The 27,033-nt window shown below is 40.8% G+C and overlaps 1 protein-coding gene across 1 annotated transcript in view; it reads right to left on the bottom strand.

The window, feature by feature from the left end:
* The window catches only part of LOC124283744, a 116,145-nt gene that overhangs the window by 20,188 nt on the left and 68,924 nt on the right, over positions 1-27,033 (bottom strand). The window contains exon 21 of the mRNA XM_046719768.1: positions 22,082-22,169. Within this exon, the coding sequence (XP_046575724.1) occupies positions 22,082-22,169 (88 nt within the window). The remainder of the gene's footprint in view (positions 1-22,081; positions 22,170-27,033) is intronic.

Genomic DNA, 27,033 nt, shown 5'->3' with positions numbered 1-27,033 from the left:
TGGGTCAGAGATAGTGGAGAAGAGGTGATATGGATCAGGAAGAAGAAGTGGATAAGAGATAGTGGAGAAGAGGTGATATGGATCAGGAAGAAGAAGTGGATAAGAGATAGTGGAGAAGATGTGGATATGGATCAGGGAGAAGAGGTGGATTAGGATCAAGGAAAAGACCTCTTTGGTAGGTAACAAATAGTGGAGAAGTAGTGGATATGGATCAAGGAGAAGACTTCTTGGGTAAGAGATAGTGTAGAAGGGGTGGATATGGATCAGGTAGAAAAGGTGGATATGCATAAGGGAAAAGAGGTGGATATGCATAAGGGAGAAGAGATAGATATGCATAAGGTAGAAGAGGTGGATATAGATTGGAGAAGAGGTGGATATGGATTGGAAAAGAGGTGGGGAAGGAATGAAGGACTGACTGAGACTCCACACAGAAGGGATATGGGAAGGCTGGATAATGAGGTGGTGAAGAAAAGGATTGCATGTTGAAGATAAGAGATGAAGCTGGGGACTGGAGAAGATAATAGGGAAGAAACGTCAGTCTAGATGAGGACTTCACTCAGATGGCGAGGAAGAGTATAGACAAACTGAAGCAGATAACAGTGCATCACACAAACCATTTGGTTTATTTCAAATCTTCAAATCTGAACCGATGGAAACTCTGTGTAGTACAGGCAACTTGAACAGAGCCCAAGCTAACAAGGTTACTTACATCTTGACAACTGCACACTTGCAGGGAGCGATCATAAGGGTTACAAAATGAATGGGAAATTAAAGCTGACGAGTAAAGCATGAATGCAGAAAGAAGCGTAGTATCTGAAACAGTATCAATGGCCTTTGTTGTAGACCAATCTATGAAAATAGACATGATCTACACAATCTCCCATCATCAATCACTCCTGCTGGCTTCAACTTGATGAAACTGCTGATTACTTTGTTCTGGATTTTTAACGTCAACTATTTACATAAACTATTATCAGTATGTTTTCTATTTAAGTCGCAATTGAGGGAAATGACACATCTTCAACATTTTGCAGATTTGTACACAGATTTAACCACAGACAATCTCGAACTTATGAATATAAATAGGGGCCCATTAAGATAGCACCTGACCCTATCACAGGGACATCCCCTTCTAAAAGATCCAGGCTAAATTTCAAAATCTGTTCCAAGTTAAATAACATTCCATTCACAACTGGCTATCTCTAACCCAGCAAAATGTACCCAGTTCATAAGCGATGACATTGTGAATTGATTTGTTGGTTTTTATATGGATATAGCAAGCTGCACTTGAGACCTCACACCTGCAACATCTTTCACCTGAGTTGAGTGGCGGTAATGTCTTATCGGCCATCTCACTAGACATAGGTAAGAAAGAAGGCTAACTTGAGCCGTAGTGGAGCTCGGCGGAGGTGCTACCCTCCTCACAGGTGGCACAATTATATTAAGCTTCTGGTAATTCCCAACACCTGTTGAGGATCGGGGCTGTATGGAAGGTAGAGCTGTAGATGCTCCAAGCTTATCTCTGGCTTCACCCCTGTCACACACAGAGCAGTGGGCTCAGATACACATCCTTCGTCCAGTAACCAGATACCACTATCTCTAACTCTCGCATACTTCTATCTTTCCTGATTGTCCTCTCTGGTCTTAGGAAAGTCCTCTCGAGGTGCTGATGTAGATCCTAGGTGCTCGGTGCTCACATCAATGTCATTTTGTCAGTCAGTTAACACAATACTGTCACGAGGACCTCTCGAGGTGCTGATGTAGATCCTAGGTGCTCGGTGCTCACATCAATGTCATTTTGTCAGTCAGTTAACACCATACTGTCACGAGGAACTCTCGAGGTGCTGATGTAGATCCTAGATGCTCGGTGCTCACATCAATGTCATTTTGTCAGTCAGTTAACACCATACTGTCACGAGGACCTCTCGAGGTGCTGATGTAGATCCTAGGTGCTCGGTGCTCACATCAATGTCATTTTGTCAGTCAGTTAACACCATACTGTCATGAGGACCTCTCGAGGTGCTGATGTAGATCCTAGATGCTCGGTGCTCACATCAATGTCATTTTGTCAGTCAGTTAACACCATACTGTCACGAGGAACTCTCGAGGTGCTGATGTAGATCCTAGATGCTTGGTGCTCACATCAATGTCATTTTGTCAGTCAGTTAACACCATACTGTCACGAGGACCTCTCAAAGTGCTGATGTAGATCCTAGATGCTCGGTGCTCACATCAATGTCATTTTGTCAGTCAGTTAACACCATACTGTCACGAGGACCTCTCGAGCTGCTGATGTAGATCCTAGGTGCTCGCTGCTCACATCAATGTCATTTTGTCAGTCAGTTAACACCATACTGTCACGAGGACCTCTCAAGCTGCTGATGTAGATCCTAGGTACTCGGTGCTCACATCAATGTCATTTTGTCAGTCAGTTAACACCATACTGTCACGAGGACCTCTCGAGGTGCTGATGTAGATCCTAGATGCTCGGTGCTCACATCAATGTCATTTTGTCAGTCAGTTAACACCATACTGTCACGAGGACCTCTCGAGCTGCTGATGTAGATCCTAGGTGCTTTCGCTGCTCACATCAATGTCATTTTGTCAGTCAGTTAACACCATACTGTCACGAGGACCTCTCGAGCTGCTGATGTAGATCCTAGGTGCTAGCTGCTCACATCAATGTCATTTTGTCAGTCAGTTAACACCATACTGTCACGAGGACCTCTCGAGGTGCTGATGTAGATCCTAGATGCTCGGTGCTCACATCAATGTCATTTTGTCAGTCAGTTAACACCATACTGTCATCAAGGTGCTGATGTAGATCATACTGTCAGTCAGTTAACACCATACTGTCATCGAGGACCTCTCGAGGTGCTGATGTAGATCCTAGGTGCTCGCTGCTCACATCAATGTCATTTTGTCAGTCAGTTAACACCATACTGTCACAATAGGGACCTCTCAGTCAGTTAACTCACATCAATGTCATTTTGTCAGTCAGTTAACACCATACTGTCACGAGGACCTCTCGAGCTGTTGATGTAGATCCTGGACGTAGTAGATCTTCAGTACTGACATCTAGTTACTAAGTTAACACAGTCATACAGTTAACATAATACTGCCATCAAGTCATACAGTTAACACAATACTGTCATCAAGTCATACAGTTAACACAATACTGTCATCAGACAGTTACCACAATACTGTCATCAAGTCATACAGTTAACACAATACTGTCATCAGACAGTTACCACAATACTGTCATCAAGTCATACAGTTAACACAATACTGTCATCACACAGTTAACACAATACTGTCATCAAGTCACACAGTTAACACAATACTGTCATCAAGTCATTCAGTTAAAACAATACTGTCATCAAGTCACACAGTTAACACAATACTGTCATCACACAGTTAACACAATACTGTCATCACACAGTTAACATAATACTGTTATCAAGTCACACAGCTGACACTGTCATCCAGTTATGAAATTAATGCACTACGGATGTGCAGTCACTCAGATACCACCATGGTGTTGAAAGGACCTCTTTGATTGTATGTTCAGTACACAAAATGATGTCCCAAATGTCTAAAGATTATGTCATCTGGTCTTTCAGTTAATTGTCATCCAGACAATTAGGATGCATATCCTGTGATCTGATCATAAAATTCATAATCCTGTCACCATGTAAATCTGTTAATGTCATTGTCATCAAGTAATTCAATTAGCATCACTGTTATCACTAGATCTCCATTTTGTCACCTTTTAGGGACAGGCTATTCTAGGTTAAGATTTGAGGGGTGGGATGCAAGGGAGCTGGGGAGCATGCATTTACAAAGACAAACATACAGAAATAAATAATGGTCAGCTAAATAAGATTGATTTATCCTGACAAAGAATGCATTGCAAATAAAATCCCAAACACTACCAAGAATGTTAAAAATCACAAAAAGTGCGTGTCACCAACATCTTGCTACAGACCTAGATGTCGACCTATGGTTTGCTATAACACCAAGGTTTGGTAAAAAGTGCACTGGCATTGTGAGAGTCCATTCCTGTTGATGAATTTGTCTGTTGGGGTCCCATGGCCCCATTCCACAATGTGTTTAAAGTACCAAGGTGATCGTGACTCATGGACTTCAACACACACCTTCAGTTGTTCAGTTTCTTTGAGGAATGGTGCGGTAGGGTACCCTAGTGGTTAAAGCGTTTGGTTGTCACGCCGAAGACACGATTTCTATTCTCCACTTGGGTACAATGTGTGAAGGCCATTTCTGGTGTCCCCTGCCATGATATTGCAGGAATATTGCTAAAAGCGGCGTAAAACCATACTCACTCACTCACTTTGAGGAATGGCTCTGGAGTGAGTGAGTGTGTGAGATTTTACTATGCTCTTAGCAATATTCCAGAAATATCACAGCTGGGAACACCACTGAAACAAAGCTTTGGGAAAACTAATTGGACACACTAGCAACCTTCAAATCTCAATAGATAGTTTAACATTAAAGGCCTTTGTAACATGTTAAATGAGAAGTGTCTTTCTTCACTCATCCTGATATTGAGTATCCCTACCAATCTGCGTACTGTTCTGTAACAACCTTGACAGCATCGCCTCGTCATATCATCCCCGTGGATGTCTCAGCAAGGCTCTGACTACCTCTGATTTATGTTGTATCATATTGCTAATTGTCAAGGTGTGAACACTGCCTGAGTGAAGGCTGGGATTTACCCAGTACGTCTTCCCGTAATAGGACTCAGTGAGAAGTCCGAGTCATTGTAATGATCAAAGTGGGGTGGAGTGAAGCAGGTAGGCCGACTTTCCGAGATTGAAGCCGATAATACCAATACAGTGACAGTTTGTCGTGGTTACTGATATCCTAGCCTCCACGGATGCTGCTCAGAGTCCTTCTTTGATGCCAGAACAGGGAAATAATCACACATTCAGCATGGTGTGAATCTCGGGACGATTATTATCTACCAGCATGGCTTACCTGTCATCTTGAAATATGAGAAAATTTGTAAAAGCTGTGATGTTGAATGCTCTCCAGTGGGGATCAAAGCCAAACCGACAGGTTCTATAATAAGACCAACAACCAACTTGCATGCATTTCAGCAGGATGGAGTAAGGATGGGGCCTTATCGCGCCGAGATCACAAAATGAATTACAGACTATAAACATGACGACACTTGACCTGTCACAAGATTTAATAAGGTTTGTCAGAGAAAGTAACATTGTACCCAGCACACATCGTCTGAGTCGAGCCCCACCCCAAACTTGCCCCCATCACCATGTCCCGGTGCAGTCAGCTGGAAAAATGAGCTGTATAATGCACAATGACATGGGAAGACCGACACCATAAAGAAATAATGTTAATACACATTTTAGTACATTTTTATGATGGTAACATCCTTAAAGCTTGTCAAGCTTTCAGGAAAGTTACAATTCAAAATATGTGTAATCTTGCTTCACCTGTCAATGGTTGGCTTGCTTTGGGGTATATGGGTTTGAGTCACTCAGGGAGGGTGATTGGAAGGGGGAGGGGGATAGTCTCACTCCCTGGTGCTTGTGAATTAACCCTATCCCACACAATCTTAAAATTTGGTCACTTTCATATTTCGAATCAATTACCCTGGACCAGGGTAAAAACTCTGTGGGAATAGAACACCATGAATTGTCGTGGACAACAAAACATTGCTCTACGTGATACAAATTCATATCTTGTTGTTTGTGCGGTAATTTGCCAGGTGTGCATGAGTGTTATGTACTGTATGTGTGCTGCGATACAAACATGGTGCTTTATACAGCACAATAGAAACACATAGATCAAATTACAGACAGGCATATTTCACAAACAGAGGGAGATTTCATCAACAAAGCTCGGACAAACATACTCGAAATCTATCAAAACTTGGTGATAGGTGACTACCTGGGCCAGGAAATACCATCATAACTTACCAGAGCTACAGAAGGATATGAAAGGCTGTAAATCATTAATAACTTGAACTTCATGTTATCTGGCTTGTGTAAGGCTTAGACAGGTAATCCTAAACAGATAATGTAAGATTGATGGCTGAAGTAAAGTTGGACTGCTACATAATGCTACCGATGTTAGTTGCCTGTGTCCTGTGGTGAACCATGCTTCATTGGTGCAAGTCTATCAAATCAGAAGTTGAACATTTGAGGTCTGTTCCATCCCAGGTTCAGTGTAATAGATCAAAGTGTATTTAAGGCCAGACCAATATTATTTCTTGTTTTACGGATTTTGGTCCTCGGAAAACCTAAAGGCAGGAGGGAAAAAGAATAAAAATAAAAATAAATAGATACTAAAAGTATTTTACTTTTGGCAATTTATGAAGTGTATATGGGGCAAAACACAATCGACAAAAACCTTTTCTAGTAAATTTAAAGTTTTGACCAATAAATATTAGGATTTTATTTTTTGAGTGGGGAAACTTAACTTTTATTTTTTTTTCTTATTCTTGAAAAAATATGACCGGAGGATCCGTAAAACAAGAAATAAAATTGGTCTGGCCTAAGCCTGGAAGAAAACAAGAAAACAGAAGGCTTGGTTGTAACAGAAGGCTTGGTTGTAACAGTTGGTTCAGGAGAGGTAATGGATCCTTTTGACTTGTCCATCCTTTAGACAATGGCATCATTTAGACATATTCATTTAGGCAGGTCCATCGTTCAGACAAGGGCATACTTTATTAGGTGCATCCTTTAGATTTTACCATTATTTAGGCAAGTGCATACTTTAGATTTTACCATTATTTAGACATTGGTATGCTTTATACTTGTCCATTGTTTAGACAAATGTATACATTAGACTTGTCCATCCTTTATAAAGTGCAGTTTTTAGACTTGTCCATCCTTTATGAAGTGCAGTTTTTAGACTTGTCCACCCTTTAGACGAGTTCGCCCTTAGGCATGCATCTTTTAGACATGCCATCCTTCACATATGTGAAGTAATACAAAAGTCACTATTTATGAAAGGAATTCATTTCTTATGAGAAGTCTTGGTGTTGTTTGATGCAGCAATCAACAATATCACAGCCATATAAATTAAAACTGCAAATAATGTTTTTAGAACAATGTAAACCAGACTTTATCAAGATAATTAATAATGTTCTAGGGCACGGTGACATGCAGTCAAGATCTGGAGCAGACTACCCAAACTCTCCATTGTTTTATCCCTTTAATGCCAACAGCCAAAGTAAAAAAAATGTACCACCATATAACGCCTTTTGAGATAATTCCCATCCTCTACCCACCACACAAAGGCAGACTAGTCTGCTCCCAACACAAGCATAGGACACTGTGGTCTCGTCCTATCTGGCAGATCCACAAGTCTGGTAGACACAGCAATCTTTTGAGATGTTACAACATATTTGTTACATTTCTTCCTCATACAAAACATATTTTATATTTATAAGCATGAATTAATTACATTTAGACAAGCTAGTCTACTTTTAAACGAATTTACTTCACGTTGAGTTATATATTGTTATCACCAGCTTTCATCTACAGACTTAATGCAAGGTCTGAACATTGATGGGCAACAGGCCAACAATCTATGTCTAAATTACATCATGCAAAAATGTTTAAATGACAGGTAGTTTTAAAAAAATATATTGGATATTATCAAAACTGATGGGTTACTCATATTTAGCTCACCTGACAGGAGGTCAAGTAAGTTCGTGTGATAGTCACCATGTGTGTCTCCCGAGATGTATTCTACACTGATGAAGATGATGCATTCATGTTTGTTCCCTCTAACTATGACATTTTGTTCAAAATGTTCTGATCCTCTGATTGTTTGTACTCAGTATTTTAGTCCAAAATGTTCTCATCTGACTTTTTGTAGACAGTATTTTAGTTTAAAATGTTCTCATCTGATTGTTTGTAGACAGTATTTTAGTCCAAAATGTTCTCATCTGACTTTTTGTAGACAGTATTTTAGTTTAAAATGTTCTGATCTGATTGTTTGTACTCAGTATTTTAGTCCAAAATGTTCTCATCTGACTTTTTGTAGACAGTATTTTAGTTTAAAATGTTCTGATCTGATTGTTTGTACTCAGTATTTTAGTCCAAAATGTTCTCATCTGACTTTTTGTAGACAGTATTTTAGTTTAAAATGTTCTGATCTGATTGTTTGTACTCAGTATTTTAGTCCAAAATGTTCTCATCTGACTTTTTGTAGACAGTATTTTAGTTTAAAATGTTCTCATCTGATTGTTTGTAGATAGTATTTTAGTCCAAAATGTTCTCATCTGACTTTTTGTAGACAGTATTTTAGTTTAAAATGTTCTGATCTGATTGTTTGTAGACAGTATTTTAGTCCAAAATGTTCTCATCTGACTGTTTGTAGACAGTATTTTAGTTTAAAATGTTCTCATCTGATTGTTTGTAGATAGTATTTTAGTCCAAAATGTTCTCATCTGACTGTTTGTAGATAGTATTTTAGTTCAAAATGTTCTCATTTTATTGTTAGTAGACAGTATTTTAGTCCAAAATGATATGATCTGATTGCTTAAAAACAAAAAATTGGTTCAAATGGTCTAACACTAAGGCTTGTAGACAATAATTTTGTTAAAATGTTATGATCCGATTTTTTGTAGACAACTAATTTCTACAAAATTTATCTAGATTAGAAAATTAGTAAACAATCAGAATGATTTATAACTCAGATTAGGAATTGTTGAAATGTATTTAATTGTATTATATTTATCAAGAAAACCTTACACAGCGAGACTATTTTTAATATCAACACTGACAGTTACCTTTTTTAGTGACTATCTTTGTTAACATGATAAACTGTTGACTAAATAACCAGGTTAGCTACATTCCTGGGGCACAATTATTAAATATATGGGAACGGATGCCATTTTTGATTTGCTCATATAGGAAACTTTCCAAAAATAATAACATTTATTCTAATCTCGCACAGACTTTTGGCAAACTGTTCATGGACAGTTCTTGAATTAGCATAAAATATGTTGTTGTATTTTTCCCAAAAAATCATTTTACATGGTACATTTAATACATCAGAAAGCATTCTCCTAATCGTCAAACATCTGCAATGACTCTTCAACGTTATTACTTAATGAGACTTTCAGGGTCATTCAGCCAAGGTCAGGCAGCCGATACTGCTTGAGAGTAATCCTATTTCCTCGGTCCTGTTCGACTGAAGTGTCTACTTAGATCTAATTGTGAGGGTCCAAGCAGGCGTTTCTCCAGGTGTGTGTGATACCTGCCCAGGTGTGCTGGCCACCTGAGAATGGCATTCACACTGCTGTACACAGGTGACAGGCTTGTAACAGCCCGTCAAGCGACACCGACTCCCTGGTACATACACCACACCATTATACGCTGCTGGTACATAAGGAGCAAGCTCTGCGCAACACTGGGACGGTAGTAAGACATATCTCCCTCCTTCAGCTTCAGTTACTTTACAAGTCCATAACTGTGAAACCCAAGTCGCCTAACTACTGTTTCACTGTGAGGAGCTGTAATCAATTTTGTATTGAATTTTGACAGATGTGGAATTTGTTAAGAGCATGATAAATAGGTGTGGTTGACAGTGGAATGTCAGGTGAGGAGGGGTGGGGAGGAGGGTGGGGGTGCTGACTTGGGGGTAGGGCAAGAGAGGACCTCCTCAGGGCCATCATCCCCGGGAGTCAGTCACAATCCACGACCATCTAACAATGACATAATGCTGGAAAATACAAAGAAAGTATAGCAATAAATCACTGGGCATGTAAGGCGATCTCTGATCAGTTTCTTAGTATGTGTAAGGGGAGTTGGAGGACGGTCTCCTCCTGAGGACTAGTAGCCGACAGCCATTGTTTCACCTAACATTACAAACTAGCTCATTCAGGGGCTGCAATTCAAACTGTTGCTCCTAAGAGCAAGGTTAAGGCAGGTCTGTAGGCAGGAGAGCCCCTCACACAATCAACGAGGGCGACCTATCACCCCGGATTTGACACTTACGACTCGCTCAGAGATCTCATGAGAGGCGAGAGAAACACAACTCCTGCAGTACCCACGAGCCTTTCTCAATGATCTTATCGGCAAATACCTGGCACGATGGTGAAATCGGAGATAACAGTCATTGCCTGATGACACCTGCACACCATGACAGGCTACAAACCTGTAAACACTATATGAAACAAAAGCTGCAAGGTATGAACAAAGACCATGATAGTCGAACTGGGGAGGAACATACAGTGGGGTGTCTGGCTTCGGAGGGGGTGGCCAGGCTATCAGATAATCCCAGGAGTAGTTCAGGTAGAAATACAGCAGCAAGAGCTGGTGTATAAGTGATGACATGTGTTTAAGGATTCCTAGCTAAGTGTCAGGTGTTCCACAACTAGAAGCAGTCTTAAGGGGTATATATTTCATTCCCCAGACAATCCATCAGAATTGGATTTCAGCCTTGTCATCTTTCTAAATCATCAAAATATCAAATTTTCAAAGGGAGAATTCAATCTGCAGATTCTTAGCCCACTTTAACCTGCTATCTAGCAGAGTCCTGTGATCACCACCAACGTCTCAGCCCTTCTTTTCAAGTGATATATCTGTATTCCACTATCACCACCCATTGCAGTAATTACAGGAAACGTGTGCTGCATGATCTAACGAGAGACACTGCATTCATAATGAGATAACAAGCAATTATGCTTAAGAAACTTAGTGTTTGGTGCAATTACAAAAGATGGAAGCTTCATACTGATTTAGAATATGATCACTTGGCTGAATGCATGATAAAATACTTGCCCAGTGAACAATACTTGCCCAGTGAACAATACAGACTTGCTGCAATTGCAACACTTGCTGCATGCCCTGTGAACAATACAACACTTGCTGCATGCCCTGTGAACAGTACAACACTTGCTGCATGCCCAGTGAACAATACAACACTTGCTGCATGCCATGTGAACAGTACAACACTTGCTGCATGCCCAGTGAACAATACAACACTTGCTGCATGCCCAGTGAACAATACAACACTTGCTGCATGCCCTGTGAACAATACAACACTTGCTGCATGCCCAGTGAACAATACAACACTTGCTGCATGCCATGTAAACAGTACAACACTTGCTGCATGCCCTGTGAACAATACAACACTTGCTGCATGCCATGTGAACAATACAACACTTGCTGCATGCCCTGTGAACAATACAACACTTGCTGCATGCCCAATGAACAATACAACACTTGCTGAATGCCCAATGAACAATACAACACTTGCTGCATGCCCTGCAATGCCATGTGAACAATACAACACTTGCTGCATGCCATGTGAACAATACAACACTTGCTGCATGCCCCATGTGAACAATACAACACTTGCTGCATGCCATGTGAACAGTACAACACTTGCTGCATGCCCTGTGAACAATACAACACTTGCTGCATGCCATGTGAACAATACAACACTTGCTGCATGCCCTGTGAACAATACAACACTTGCTGCATGCCAATGAACAATACAACACTTGCTGCATGCCCAATGAACAATACAACACTTGCTGCATGCCCATTGAACAATACAACACTTGCTGCATGCCCACTGAACAATACAACACTTGCTGCATGCCCAATGAACAATACAACACTTGCTGCATGCCCAATGAACAATACAACACTTGCTGCATGCCATGTGAACAGTACAACACTTGCTGCATGCCCTGTGAACAATACAACACTTGCTGCATGCCATGTGAACAGTACAACACTTGCTGCATGCCCTGTGAACAATACAACACTTGCTGCATGCCCAATGAACAATACAACACTTGCTGCATGCCCTGTGAACAATACAACACTTGCTGCATGCCCAGTGAACAATACAACACTTGCTGCATGCCCACTGAACAATACAACACTTGCTGCATGCCCAGTGAACAATACAACACTTGCTGCATGCTCAATGAACAATACAACACTTGCTGCATGCTCACAATACAACACTGCTGAACAATACAACACTTGCTGCATGCCCTGTGAACAATACAACACTTGCTGCATGCCCTGTGAACAATACAACACTTGCTGCATGCCCTGTGAACAGTACAACACTTGCTGCATGCCCTGTGAACAATACAACACTTGCTGGATGCCCAATGAACAATACAACACATGCTGCACGCCAGCTGAACAATATGAAACGTTTAAAACATATTTTGCAAAGAATGATAATCCCTCTAAATGTTCTTCATGTAGTATAATTTTGAAATGATGATGACAACATCAATTAAATGCTGATGGAATTTTAGTCAAAGGAAACATGCTAACATTTACTAAATACATTTTTGCAGCATTAAGTGAAGTTGTGTGTGAAGAAAAGTAACATGCTACTGCTAAAAGCAGCAACAGTTCTACAATGGTTGGTTTGTTGCTTAACATGGCACTCAGCAATATTCCAGCTATATGGTGGCGGCCTGTAAATAATCAAGTCTGGACTAGACAATCCAGTGATCAACATCATGAACATCTATCTACGCAATGGCAATACAATGACATGTGTCAACCAAGTCAGCGAGCCTGACCACCCAATCCCGTTAGTCGCCTCTTACGACTAGCATGGGCTGCTGAAGACCAATTCTATCCCGGATCTTCACGGTTGATCTACAATCGAGCAGTGACACTTGGAACATTTTGATTGAACCTAATTATCACGATTGATCACTGCATGTATGAAACATGATTTTTAATTTGGTTATAGAAAGTACTGCACCAAGGAAAACAAACAAGCACAAATTGGCAAAGAAAGTCGTATTAAAGGAATCAAGCCAACATTTTCTCAGAACTGTCACTTGTTTCTACTTTCATGACTTTTTAATACAAAGATATGTGGTTAGGTTTACATTAACATAGTCTATCTACTCTTTTATTGGCCTTTTCATTTCACTGCTTAAAAAGACTCCAATGACGATTTTTAATTGAAATAAAGCAGATATTCTTCAGTCATGGTACATAACTAGGGAATTTTTTTAATCTGGCAAATGACATTTTCAAACTGAGGTAAATTTTGGTACAAATGTGTTTTTGGCGTATAATGGGGGCAAGTGTGGTATCTTCAAGGGAGGTAAATGGGGTAAAACAATCCTACCCACGACAGTGGCCACCGCATGGCGTGAATCACCTGCGACCAACAGACACGTGCCAGCATGGAAATACAGTCAAAAGTGCCTATCACCAGCCGTCAGTGTGGCCGATGTTCAGGGAGACGGGTCGGTGTTGGAGATAGACCAACTGACGGCTGATTCTCACAGATTAACACTCGGAGGTGTAGGACATTCAATAGCCTTGCTGTAACATGTAATCGTTATGGCCTGTTAATCTCCACAAAGAACCAGTGATAATATGTTATGTCCAAAACTAGATTTATTTCGCAGAAAACTGACAGTCAAAACACACTGATTTGGGTCTTAGTCATAAGAGTTAGTCATACACGAGTGGAAATTTGAAAAGGTTTTTGTTAAAAAGTAATATTTTCCAAATCAGTGGAAGATAGATATTTGTGAGAATATACAATTTCACATTACCCACAAAGTAAGTCAGAGATTAGAGGAACTCCTGTAAATCATAATCTTCACGATCATGGCAAAGACACAGGAATCACAATCTCTGACATTTCCCAAGTCATCAAGTTTTAAATATCTCCTTTAAAACTTAGTTTCAGCTAAGATCATCCTTTTTATTTTTTGTCCAAAAAGCCACAAGTACAGCAATAAATATTAAATATGTACAAAATACAAAAGTATTTTTTAAAGTAACCGTGTACAAAACTGAACTGCAAATGTCATGCATACATCAGGGTTTTTATATATCCTGTTTAAAGAAAACAATTTCTGAACATTTCCTGTTAACAGCAGCAAAACTATAGTTGAAAAACTCTACTAAAATGTCTCTTAACTTCAAGACATAAACCAATATTACCCATTAATCTAAGTCAGCTTGTCTTGTCTTTGAGGGCATTCCATTTATTTATTTTCCTTCTAAATATAATCAATGACGGATTAGAGAACTCATCTAGAGCTTTTGACAGAATATTAATAGTGTTTTTACATAAACATACAGAAATAATCAACAATGTTACAAGTTGTTTCAAACACATTGACACATTCCTGTTCTCAATATGTTTACTGTGGCGCTTATCTTAGTATACAAACATTTTATAGCAATTTACGTACACTGTAGGGTTTACAGAAATCTGACAAAAAATCGGTTTATCTTAAAACATATAACGAAAGGGTCGCATTATCGGCTGAGATTTCATTGCTGAAAATAATTATTAGTAAGTGAAATAAATATTCCTGGGCCACTGTTGTAAATATATAAACATTGTGCACGTGTGGGCTGTCACCGAGATGAAGCGTATGTAGAGGCGCATGTCGACACTGCCGTCTCCTTAGTTTGTATTACACATAGCGCCACACACCTGCTGGGTCGGGAGGTCGGAATTAATGACGACCTGACAGGGTTTGTGGTTTTGGTGCAACCACACTTGTGGTGTAGAGTTGCATAACTCACATGGCTTCCAACTTTATGCCGTGTAGTAGAGGTGGAATGGGTTTGTAATCTGTGGCCTGCTGGGAGGACTGGTAGGATGTCAATCCAATCTATGGAGCATGTCAGTAACAGATATACATGCATATCACCATGGCTGTGAAGATCTGGTGTTTTTGTCCTGAGTGAGTGAGGGGGTTGGGTTTTATGCTGACTGTAGAATGTTTCATCTAAACAGCAGTGATGGGCTTCATACATTGTCCGTGTCTGTGGAATATCACCATGGCTGTGAAGATCTGGTGTTTTTGTCCTGAGTGAGTGAGGGGGTTGGGTTTTATGCTGACTGTAGAATGTTTCATCTAAACAGCAGTGATGGGCTTCATACATTGTCCGTGTCTGTGGAATATCACCATGGCTGTGAAGATCTGGTGTTTTTGTCCTGAGTGAGTGAGGGGGTTGGGTTTTATGCTGACTGTAGAATGTTTCATCTAAACAGCAGTGATGGGCTTCATACATTGTCCGTGTCTGTGGAATATCAACATGGCTGTGAAGATCTGGTGTTTTGTCCTGAGTGAGTGAGTGAGGGTTGGGTTTCAGCTATGCTGACTGGCTGTGAGATTTTGTCCTGAGTGAGTGAGGGGTTGGGTTTTATGCTGACTGTAGCTTTCAGCAAACAGCAGTGATGGGCTTCATACATTGTTCGTGTCTGTGGAATATCAACATGGCTGTGAAGATCTGGTGTTTTTGTCCTGAGTGAGTGAGGGAGTTGGGTTTTATGCAGACTGTAGAATGTTTCAGCTGCACAGAAGTGATGGGCTTCATACATTGTCCGTGTCTGTGGAATATCAACATGGCTGTGAAGATTGTGTCCTGAGTGAGTGAGGGAGTTGGGTTTTATGCAGACTGTAGAATGTTTCAGCTGCACAGAAGTGATGGGCTTCATACATTGTCCGTGTCTGTGGAATATCAACATGGCTGTGATGATTTTGTCCTGAGTGAGTGAGGGAGTTGGGTTTTATGCTGACTGTAGAATGTTTCAGCTAAACAGCAGTGATGGGCTTCATACATTGTCCGTGTCTGTGGAATATCAACATGGCTGTGATGATTTTGTCCTGAGTGAGTGAGTGAGTTGGGTTTTATGCTGACTGTAGAATGTTTCAAGCTGCACAGAAGTGATGGGCTTCATACATTGTCCGTGTCTGTGGAATATCAACATGGCTGTGATGATTTTGTCCTGAGTGAGTGAGGGAGCTGGATTTTATGCTGCCTGTTGTATTATTTCAGCTAAACAGAAGTGATGGGTTTCATATTGTCCATGTCTGTGGAATTGAACCAGAACCTATAGCATGATGAGATGTAGACTAATACTTCAACTCTGAATTTATGTAATATTAACAGTTGAAGAGGAGCCTCAGTGAGTTAGGAGATTCAGAAACTGTCGAAATCCAAACTTGCTTCAGTTAGGGCCTTAGGATTGCAGGGAGGTCTAGGCAGTAGGGAAAACACTGTAGTTCAGGAACTGTGAGACAGACTAGATGAGGCGAGGCGAACTGAGGATTAAAGTCACATATGAGGTATATATGTATGTGTGTGTTTGTTTTGTTTTGTTTGTTTTTTTTCGGGGGGGAAAGAAAACACTTATACATCAAGCCATCATTTTGCATCGTTGCCCCACACATTATGCTTACACTGATTAGGTCTTTTCATATTTTCATATGTCATCACACATCAACTTTTTTAATTACTGCTGCAAGTCACTTTAACATTTGAAATAGTCACATTAAAGATTTTGTCATACACACCTTTATTCATAAAAAATAACCCTGAACCCATCTACCGGTATTTAAAAAAATCAATGTTTAAAACATTTCACACATAAATATTAACATCCTGCATATGGTGAATAACAGGCAGTTTTTGCATATTCTGTGCATCACCACAGGGTTGATTTTCAAATTTTTAACATTCTGCATATTGTTTACTCTTACGTGTATGATGTTTACTACACGACAGCAATGTTGTTCCCTCGGCCAGCTCCTCCCTTCATCAAGGGTGTTAACTCTGCCCCAAAACGTTGGCCTCCCTCCTCGGTCTGTCATCTCCTCCCCTGGCTGTTGTCTCTCCCACACCAAACAAACACCTCACAGGAATGCTGCACGTGCAATAAGCTGACATTTTGTAATTAAAATCAACTTTTTTCTCTGAATTTGAAACCACCCATGTTCTACACCTCCCTTTTGCTATCCATGGTATTTCCTGGTTCATAATGATCCAAGTGATAGGTTATAACAGTATTTTTTAGTTCAATGTTAAATGTTGAAAGAAAGGGTGTACAGATAATGGGTTACATGGAGAATCTTTGAATTTGGGTTTGGAATCCAAAAAAAATTAATAAAACATAGTCATTATTCATATATGCATATAATTACTGAAAACTCATAGTAAGCATACTACACCTAATGACTGAAGCTGGAGTATCTTATATACTCTTCAAAAAAAGAAACTTGACATGGCATTTTGGAATTTACTTACTGAGTGTATATACCTGATTCAAACATGACATCATTGCTCAGTTACAGTAAAATCATCACTTTACAAATTTCCAAAACATGATTATCCAGAAAGTGTTTGGTAAAACCACAGAGGGCTATTAAAGCCACTTGGTCAGAGTAAAATGTCAGAATCTGGTGTGACCACCATGAGCATCGATAACAGTTTGGCAGCGGTGACCAATTGAAGAAAGGAGATGCCGAATGCTGTCTTGAGGAATATTTTCATACTCTTGCTGAAGTGCTGTGTGCAGTTCTTGTAGTGTCTGAGGTGGCGGATTATCCCATAGAGGTGAGGTGAGGTAAATTGGGTTTAACATCGTGCTTGAGAATATTTCGCTCATATGACGACATGCATGCATGTGTATGTGCGGCTGCTTGTACTAGCCCAGACTGAAGCTGGTTTTATAGTGCTACCCACTGAGATACCATGCCGCAGTGAAGCATGAATACCCAACTCAGACACATTATACTGACTCCGAGCCGACCAGTCCTTGTTGTACCCATTAATGCCGAGCGCCAGTCAGGGACCAACAAGTACCATATTTTAACGTCTTTTGGTATGACGCGGTCGGGGATCGAACCCGCTACCTTCCGCTCTCCGGGTGAACGCTCTAACCACTACACCACGGAGGCGGTCGTATCCCATAGATGTTCAATGGGGGACAAATCCGGTGATCAAGAAGGCCAAGGTCACTTAAACAACTGAACATTGCTGGAGGGAGACCTGTCAAACACGTGCAACGTGAGGTCAAGCATTGTCATGCTCCAAAGATCAACCGTTGACGTTGATGTAGGGAACGACGTGATGTTGAATTGGTCTTCTGGCAAAAGTCTGGCTTTCCATAGCCAATTGCGCACTGTCTGGTCGGAGATTCGGCACAGTCCAGGGATTTGGATTGTTGTGGATGATACGGCCGTGGTGTTTGAACGAAAATGTCTCAACTGGATGTGGCGATCCTGACATCTCTGACATCGTTTGGTTGCTTGGGGAACAGTTCTAGCTGGAAGCCTCAGAGGGCTCTTTCTGTTGTGGGGCGGTGGGGTAGCCTAGTGGTTAAAGTCTTGACTTGTAACGCCGAAGACCCGGGTTCGATTCCCCACATGGGTACAATGTGTGAAGCCCATTTCTGGTGTCCCCCGACGTGATATTGCTGGAATATTGCTAAAAGTGGCATAAAGACATACTCACTCACTCTTTCTGTTGAGTCAAATCCACAATGTTTCCATACAAACCACAGAAATGTGTTTCATGTTGGCTGACATAACCATTTGATCCTATTGTGAGCGAGTGAGTTTAGTTTTACGCTGCACTCAGCAATATTCCAGCTATATAGTGGCGGTCTGTAAGTAATCAAGTCTGGACCACACAATCCAGTGATCAACAGCATGAGCATCAATCTGCGCAATTGGGAACCGATGACATGTGGCAACCAAGTCAACGAACCTGACCCCCCGATCCCGTTAGTCGCCTCTTACGACAAGCATGGGTTGCTGAAGACCTATTCTACCCAGAATCTTCACGGGTATCTTCCTATTGTGTGCTCAAAGTAAGTGTGCAGAGGTGAAGGCTACTTCAATGTATTCAAGTCTAATTGTGAGGAGTTTTGACATACCTGTGATATACATAAGGCTTATATGATGCTTATACAACATAAACAGCAATTATTTGTACAGCCTGAGATAAAAGCTATCTTATGTCTAGTGAAAAAATGGCCTTGGGGAAACAAATAACTTTTCCATACACATATATATAAAAAAGTGACAAAACCCTTTCTATTATCATAAGAAACATTTTCTAAAATGTACAATATCATGAGCTTGTGTGTAGGAATCACTCTCTCACAGCGATGATATGAGGTGTAAAAAAACAAACCAGTGGCTCCCATCACAAACACATGCAAAGGCATATCAATTGAACTGGAAAAACAAGGGAAGATAGGGCACATATCAACATCAGGAACCGTTCCTTACATCAGTTTGGTCTCCAAATATCCTCTGTAAGTCCACCTTGAAACATTTGAAAGCTTTACTAAGGCCTTGAATGTTGTAAATCTGATCAAAGAACATTTTCAGCAAAAAGGTTCCCCAGGAATATAAAATTGTTAATCATCTAATAATTATTCTTTCCTCTGAATCTATAGATTCCATATACCTGTTTTGACACTATTCTGGCTCTGCTCCATATATAGCGGGAGTGGAAATCTACCACCACCTTCAATCAAGCCAACACTTGGTCTGCCGGCTGGTATAATTTCCTTTACCTTCCTGGTCAAACCAGCAGAGTCTTTGAAAGGACCAGAGGTAGTTGATTATGACTTTCATTGTCTGTCACCCACACATGGAACAGGTTACATCGGAGGCAGGCTTATAAACAACTTTGTAAACTTGTATCATATTGTATTTATCAAAATAACATGTGAAGTGTTGCTGGAGTAAGTCGGGGCTGGAGGTTTCACCAAGTTTTCCATTTGGCGACCACATTGCTGGGCCGAGAGAAAGCACCTGAGTCAATCAGAGGCACTAACACAGAACACATTCGGAAACTCACTATAAAAAGTTAAACATTCGCATAAATAAATTTCCAGCCAATCAATAACAGGTGACAGCGTCTTGACTCCAGCTTGCCGACAACACCGACACTTCTAGCTCGCAATTTGACCGAAACCTTAATAAACATTGCTGATAAACTTCCATCTTGATTTCTTTCAGCAGTATTTTACAATCGAAACTTTCAACAAACACAAACCATTGCTGTGGTATGATTATGTTTTTACTGTAGTGTTAAACAAATTCCCCATCTGTGCAAGGGCAATATTATCATAGAAATGGGGGTCCGTCAACAATGATAATATTTTCAAGACATGTTGCTATTCACACGACAGATGGGGGGCAGATCTTAGCTCATTTAGCATCAGGGACCAGCTCAACATGATAAAGGGACAATTTCAACAAATAAGTTTCAAATTATAAACATATAAAAGACAGATCCAGCCTTTAATCATGGGGTTGACATTAATCATTTAACATGTCCTCATCATACCACAACAGCACAACCAGAAGAACATATAAAATTTAAGACACATCTTTGAAATGTTCCCTTCCATCACAACAACTTTTTCCTCTGAAAATAAAACTGTCCAAATATGACATTTATTGACTACATATGGATGGCAGTTGGGGTAATTTATTTACACAGAATCAGTAATTACTACCATTCTATTGGCCAGAACATCCATTTTGTCTAATGGAGCAATCGCTAATGTTATTGGTTAAAAAGAAGAACATTTCCATAAAACACATGAACCAAGGTAACTAGGTTAAATTTCTTTTCCTCTTATTAATTTCATTTTGATTCCACATCCTCAATGACAGACATGTGAAGCAGACATGCAATATCCTTTCCCAATTCCTTTCTAGTAATTATTAGTCAAGTGCAACCATGTGGTTTCAACATTTTCACAAAATACAGACCCACACATCTCATTGGCCTCTGAAGAAACAGCCATTTTGATTGGCTGCTTCCCAGGGCTGTTCCATATTGTGAGCTGTGATTGGCTGCCTCCAATGTCCATATGGCTGATGTCAGGTTGTACAGGTGGAGCCAAGGTGGGGCTCCTGCTGCTATGCAATCACATCATGCTAGCTTGTTTACCCAAGCCAGACATACCACTTTTACCTTCAGGTAACTTTCAGAAAAATGTTGAAGTTGTAGCATTTTTTCGCCATCTTGTGGACACCTGTGCTTTGGATTTGCTGATTACAAAGGGAGATAAGCCAGACTGAGATATACGTTCTGCCCCTCGTAACATCCACAAAGTTGAGTGTCTATCAGTGGTATGAGATATTTGGGATAGTAGCGGAGGAAGAACATCAAGTTACAACAAACAATCACCACTTTAAGATAAATGGGGTTCATGTATGACTGTGATATTACTTGCCGACATACACACTTTTCTCCGACTTTAGGTGAATGCTTTCATCTCGTGTTGTTGTGCGTATTTAGAATCACAGCTTGTCACTCCTTACCATATCAACACGATATCATAGATAATGCTATGGAAAAGTCTAAAAGATGTGCAGATAAACATACTATGATTTATATCATACAAAAGGCTTGGATAAATAGAAAACTGGGTGTTATCTCTTCCCCATATATATCTCCCATTTATCAATATTACACCAGTGCAAGTAACTAAGACATCCAGGTTCTTGGGAAATAAACACATGATATTTCAGAGCAGGATACTTCAGGTCAACATTATATGCCACCATTGATTCTTTATGCCCTTTCAAACATGAGAATGTTTCAATCATGTTTATTAACCAAAATATGGCAAATTAATTCTAATAACTAGTTGGACTAGAGGTGGTCATACCCTGGATTTACTGTGATGGTTTTGACCACTCTAATTATACAGTTGCTGTTGATACCTTTATGTCCAGATGTGACCACCTCAGCTTTCAACAATGACTGTATTTTCTAGCTTGAATTCGTGGTCAGAAGTTTGGGAAAGTGTGATGTATTATTGTGAAGAACTTGACAACAACAAAAATAGCTAGCTCCAAAGAAGGCCCCATCTGGATATCCTGAAGAAGGCTAGCACCAAAGGTCCCATCTGGATGCCCCAAAGTAGGCTAGCGCCAAAGAAGGTCCAATCTGGATGCCCCAAAGTAGGCTAGCTCCAAAGAAGGACCCATCTGGATATCCCGAAGAATGCTAGCACCTAAGAAGGCCCCATCTGGATGCCCCAACGTAGGCTAGCTCCAAAGAATGCCCTATCTGGATAACCCAGTTCCAGTGAAGGCCCTGATTAGAGGTCCTAACCTACTCTGGATCCAAAGGCACCAAATGGATTGTTTTCAACTAGGCTAGCTACATAGAAGACCTTATGGGGTTATCCTGAATGCGGATAGCTCCAGAGACACCATGGTTCATAAGATGTTATCCAGCTTAACATGTGAGAAAGTACATGAATTATCTAAGGTTGTCATTGAAAGCCTTACCTTGATGTCTCGGACTGGTCCCTTGTGACCTTGCAGAGCTCTGACACATGTCATTGTTGACAAATCCCATTCCTTCACACAGTGGTCACTGCAGAACAGATGAATACATTTCAAATGTTAGCATTAGTTAAATAGTGTGTTCCACCTAAAGGTGACCTGGAAATACATTTCTAAACAGTTATTGTTCAGAAGATCCCTGTCCAGGTTTAGCTCAACTTGTATGTGTGCAAATATTTATATGATTTATAGAGCACCTATTTCCAAAAGATATTGCTCAATGGCGCTATAAAGAGAACAGATTGTAGACAATGTCTATGGAAAAGAGAGTTTGAAAAGATGAGTTTTGAGGGCAGTTTTGAAAGCGTCAGCAGATTCTATTTCTTTTAGGGCGAGTGGTAGAATGTTCCAGAGATAGGGGGCTGCAGCAGAGAACGCTCTTGATATAATATAAGTAACAAAATGACATGATTAAAGAATATTAAGTGAACTCATAGGGTATCATAATAGGGTTCAATATAGAATTACAACACAGTCTGATATAGAAGGACAATATATTTTGACAGGGCATGGCAACAGGATTTAAAAGGGCATGGTAATAGGGTCTGATTAAATATGTCAATAGATACTGAGGTGGCACAAGTATAAGATCTGATTTGATATGTAGATGTGATCTGATTGAGTATGACAATATGACTTAATACAGGGGTGGAAATAAGTTTAAAATTGCTAGTGTACACCTGTACAGTGGCACATGTAAAATCACTTGCCCTGATAATTTGTCCACTATACCGGACGTTTTCTTGTTGATTTTTTAAATAAACAACATAATTAACATTGGAAAGTCAACTGGACACCAGTACAGTGTGATATACAAATTTGCTTGCCCGACAGAAAAAACACACTGGACTCGGGCGTCGGGCAATGGGTTATTTCCATCGCTGCTTAATAGGGCATGAAAATATCAACTGACCCATCATGTCATTAGCTCTTGCTGGCATGACAATATGATCTGATAGTCATCACAGGGCATGACAATATGATCTGATAGCAGGGCTCCAGATAAGGGCCGTATCGACGTATGTACGGATAAAAAATATGCACGATACGGTAGGAAATAATTTAAAAAATGTAGCAGATACACACCACAGCAATGGTGTACTGGTCTTAGAATCATTTACAGACGTATTTATCTGAACGAGTATTGTTTTATTGTTCATTGACCTGTTTACACAAGAGTAGCAATGTTGTGGTGCATATATGAAACGATACACAAGATTACTGATGCTCCATTAATTTCCATTCAGTACTCTAAATGTACTCCTACGGTATTCCAGTACTCCTTCACGCCGAAGAACCGGGTTCGAATCCCCACATGGGCACAATGTGTGAAGCCCATTTCTGGTGTCCCCCGCCGTGATGTTGCTGGAATATTGCTAAAAGCGGCGTAAAACCAAACTCAGTCAGTCAGTCCAGTACTCCTATATTGAAAAAGTAAGGAGTACGTACTCCTGATGTTGAAAAATTATCTGGAGCACGACAACATGTCCTGAATGGACATGAAATGTAACAAACAGCAAGTGATGACCAAATTGCTTAACACAGAATACATATAACGATGACATCAGCTCTCAACAACCACTGACTGAGAAAACAATCCAGCTCATACACTTACTTTCCACATCAATATCATGTTAATTAACAAAATACTATAATAAGAAATATTGCCTGTCCAAATGTTGAATTATAAGCAAGTCATTAACAGTAAGAACTGTTCATAAAACCAAATACACCAAAGGAACCTCGCTCTGATACACAGAAGAAATAGGATTTCTTACACAGTAGCAGCCAGTCATTGATTGAGTAAATATGGAGAGCATGATTACAATGAAAATACAGCATCCCAAACTACCAAGCTGCTTATACAATGGCAAGGAATTTACCTGTCAAGTCAACAAGTGGTTACCATTTAGTAAATGATGTCGTACCACCACAGGGGGGAACTGGTTCAAGAAAACAACTTCTACGTACAGAACAGGTGCTTGATTTCAGTTTGAGATGTACCTAATATCTGCATCTCAAGCTTCTGACTGTGATGAATGGAGATGATGCATTCTTGGCATCACAGTCTGCCATGCAGCTCATGTCCACAGTCTACCGTACAGCCCATGTCCACAGTCTACCATACTGCCCATGTCCACAGTCTACCATACAGCCCATGTCACAGTCTACAGTCTACCATACAGCTCATGTCCACAGTCTGCCATGCAGCTCATGTCCACAGTCTACCATACAGCCCATGTCCACAGTCTACCATACAGCCCATGTCCACAGTCTACCATACTGCCCATGTCCACAGTGTACCATACAGCCCATGTCCACAATCTACCATACAGCCCATGTCCACAGTCTACCATACAGCCCATGTCCACAGTCTACCATACAGCCCCTGTCCACAGTCTACCATACAGCTCATGTCCACAGTCTACCATACAGCCCATGTCCACAGTCTACCATGCAGCTCATGTCCACAGTCTACCATAGAGCCCATGTCCACTGTCTACCATACACCTCATGTCCACAGTCTACCATACAGCCCATGAGCCCATGTCCACAGTCTACCATACCATGTCCACCCAGACCATGTCCACAGTCTACCATACAGCCCATGTCCACAGTCTACCATACAGCCCATGTCCACAGTCTACCATACAGCCCATGTCCACAGTCTACCATACAGCTCATGTCCACAGTCCACCATACACCCCATGTCCACAGTCTACCATACACCCCATGTCCACAGTCTCCCATACAGCTCATGTCCACAGTGTACCATACAGCCCATGTCCAGTCTACCATACAGCTCATGTCCACAGTCTACCATACAGCTCATGTCCACAGTCTACCATACAGCCCATGTCCACAGTCTACTATACAGCCCATGTCCACAGTCTACCATACAGCCCATGTCCACTGTCTACCATACAGCCCATGTCCACTGTCTACCATACTGCCCATGTCCACAGTCTACCATACAGCTCATGTCCACAGTCTACCATACAGCCCATGTCCACTGTCTACCATACTGCCCATGTCCACAGTCTACCATACAACCCATGTCCACAGTCTCCCATACTGTCCATGTCCACAGTGTAACACTGTGAGTATTCCATTAACCGTCCAGAATCAACCGTAGATAGATGCTCATGTTGATCACTGGATTGTCTGGTCTAGATTCAATTATGAATGACTGCCGCCATATAGCTGGAATAATAGTGCAATAACAAACAAACAAACATTTAATGTAACCAGCCATTCCAAACTTCAGTGGAGCCAAAAAGAGTAAATTTTGTACTTCTGATAGGTAAAACCCACCCCAGATATAATCATTAACTTAATATAGAAACTGTTGACAAACTTAAAGAGGTTGATTATGAAGTGAATCCTACTAATGATCACACCTGGGCCCAGTTCCACAAAGTGGTTGTAGATAAGGTGATTGTAACTCTCTAACTTAAACATAGCCTTCATTAACAGTCATCACACTACAGTCACTTTGTGAAAGGGGCTCCCCATGATGTAAAGATCTTTCAGCATGTGAAACTTGACTGAAATTCATTCAACTTGTTTTAGCACTCATCTTGATAAGACTTCTCTAGAAATCAACTGCTGATGTAGTTATGTTGTTTGAAAACAACATGAAACCAGTGTAAGATCTATTGATATGTACTGTATGATGCTGACACAAGTCAGTGCCTTCTAATTTCCACCGACTCACTATAATCATAAATGGCTCTTTGAATCTTATTTTGGGATATATTTAACCACTATCTGAAGAGAGTTGAATTAAGTGGTCCAGAATAAGATCAGGTTTAGGAGTATAAATGGTTACTGATTGTATGAGGAGGAGGTAGTGGGCGTAGAGAGGATGAGGAGGGAAGAGGAGTGTGGAGGATTTGTCCTGGGAAATAGGGGAGCATTCTATGATAGGGGTCAGTTTTGAGAGTTGCTGAAGAAAAACCTATGGTGATCAAGAGTCTGTACGGAGGTTGTGACACTGGGGTTATGGTCAAGAGTCACAGATGGAGGTTGTGACACTGGGGTTGTGGACAAGAGTCAACGATGGAGGTTGTGACACAGGGGTTGTGGACAAGAGACACATATGGAGGTTATGACACATGGGTTGTGGTCAAGAGTCACAGATGGAGGTTATGACACTAGGGATGTGGTCAAGAGTCACAGGTGGAAGTTATGACACAGGTGTTATGGTCAAGAGTCACAGATGGAGGTTATGACACAGGGGTTATGGTCAAGAGACACAGATGGAGGTTATGACACTGGGGTTGTGGTCAAGAGACACATATGGAGGTTATGACACTGGGGTTGTGGTCAAGAGACACAGATGGAGGTTATGACACTGGGGTTGTGGTCAAGAGACACATATGGAGGTTATGACACTGGGGTTGTGGTCAAGAGACACATATGGAGGTTATGACACTAGGGTTATGGTCAAGAGACACAGATGGAGGTTATGACACTTGGGTTGTGGTCAAGAGACACATATGGAGGTTATGACACAGGGGTTGTGGTCAAGAGACACATATGGAGGTTATGACACAGGGGTTATGGTCAAGAGTCACAGATGGAGGTTATGACACAGGGGTTATGGTCAAGAGTCACAGATGGAGGTTGTGACACAGGGGTTATGGTCAAGAGTCAACGATGGAGGTTATGACACTGGGGTTGTGGTCAAGAGACACATATGGAGGTTATGACACTAGGGTTGTGGTCAAGAGTCACAGATGGAGGTTATGACACTGGGGTTGTGGTCAAGAGTCACAGATGGAGGTTATGACACTAGGGTTGTGGTCAAGAGTCACAGATGGAGGTTATGACACTAGGGTTGTGGTCAAGAGTCACAGATGGAGGTTATGACACTGGGGTTGTGGTCAAGA

This window comes from Haliotis rubra, unplaced genomic scaffold (genome assembly GCF_003918875.1).
Source record: "Haliotis rubra isolate DU_JTF1 unplaced genomic scaffold, ASM391887v1 Scf32, whole genome shotgun sequence".
NCBI classification, from domain to species: domain Eukaryota; kingdom Metazoa; phylum Mollusca; class Gastropoda; order Lepetellida; family Haliotidae; genus Haliotis; species Haliotis rubra.
The sequence above is the reverse complement of the archived record's forward strand: the minus strand, read 5'-3'. Positions and strand labels throughout refer to the sequence as shown.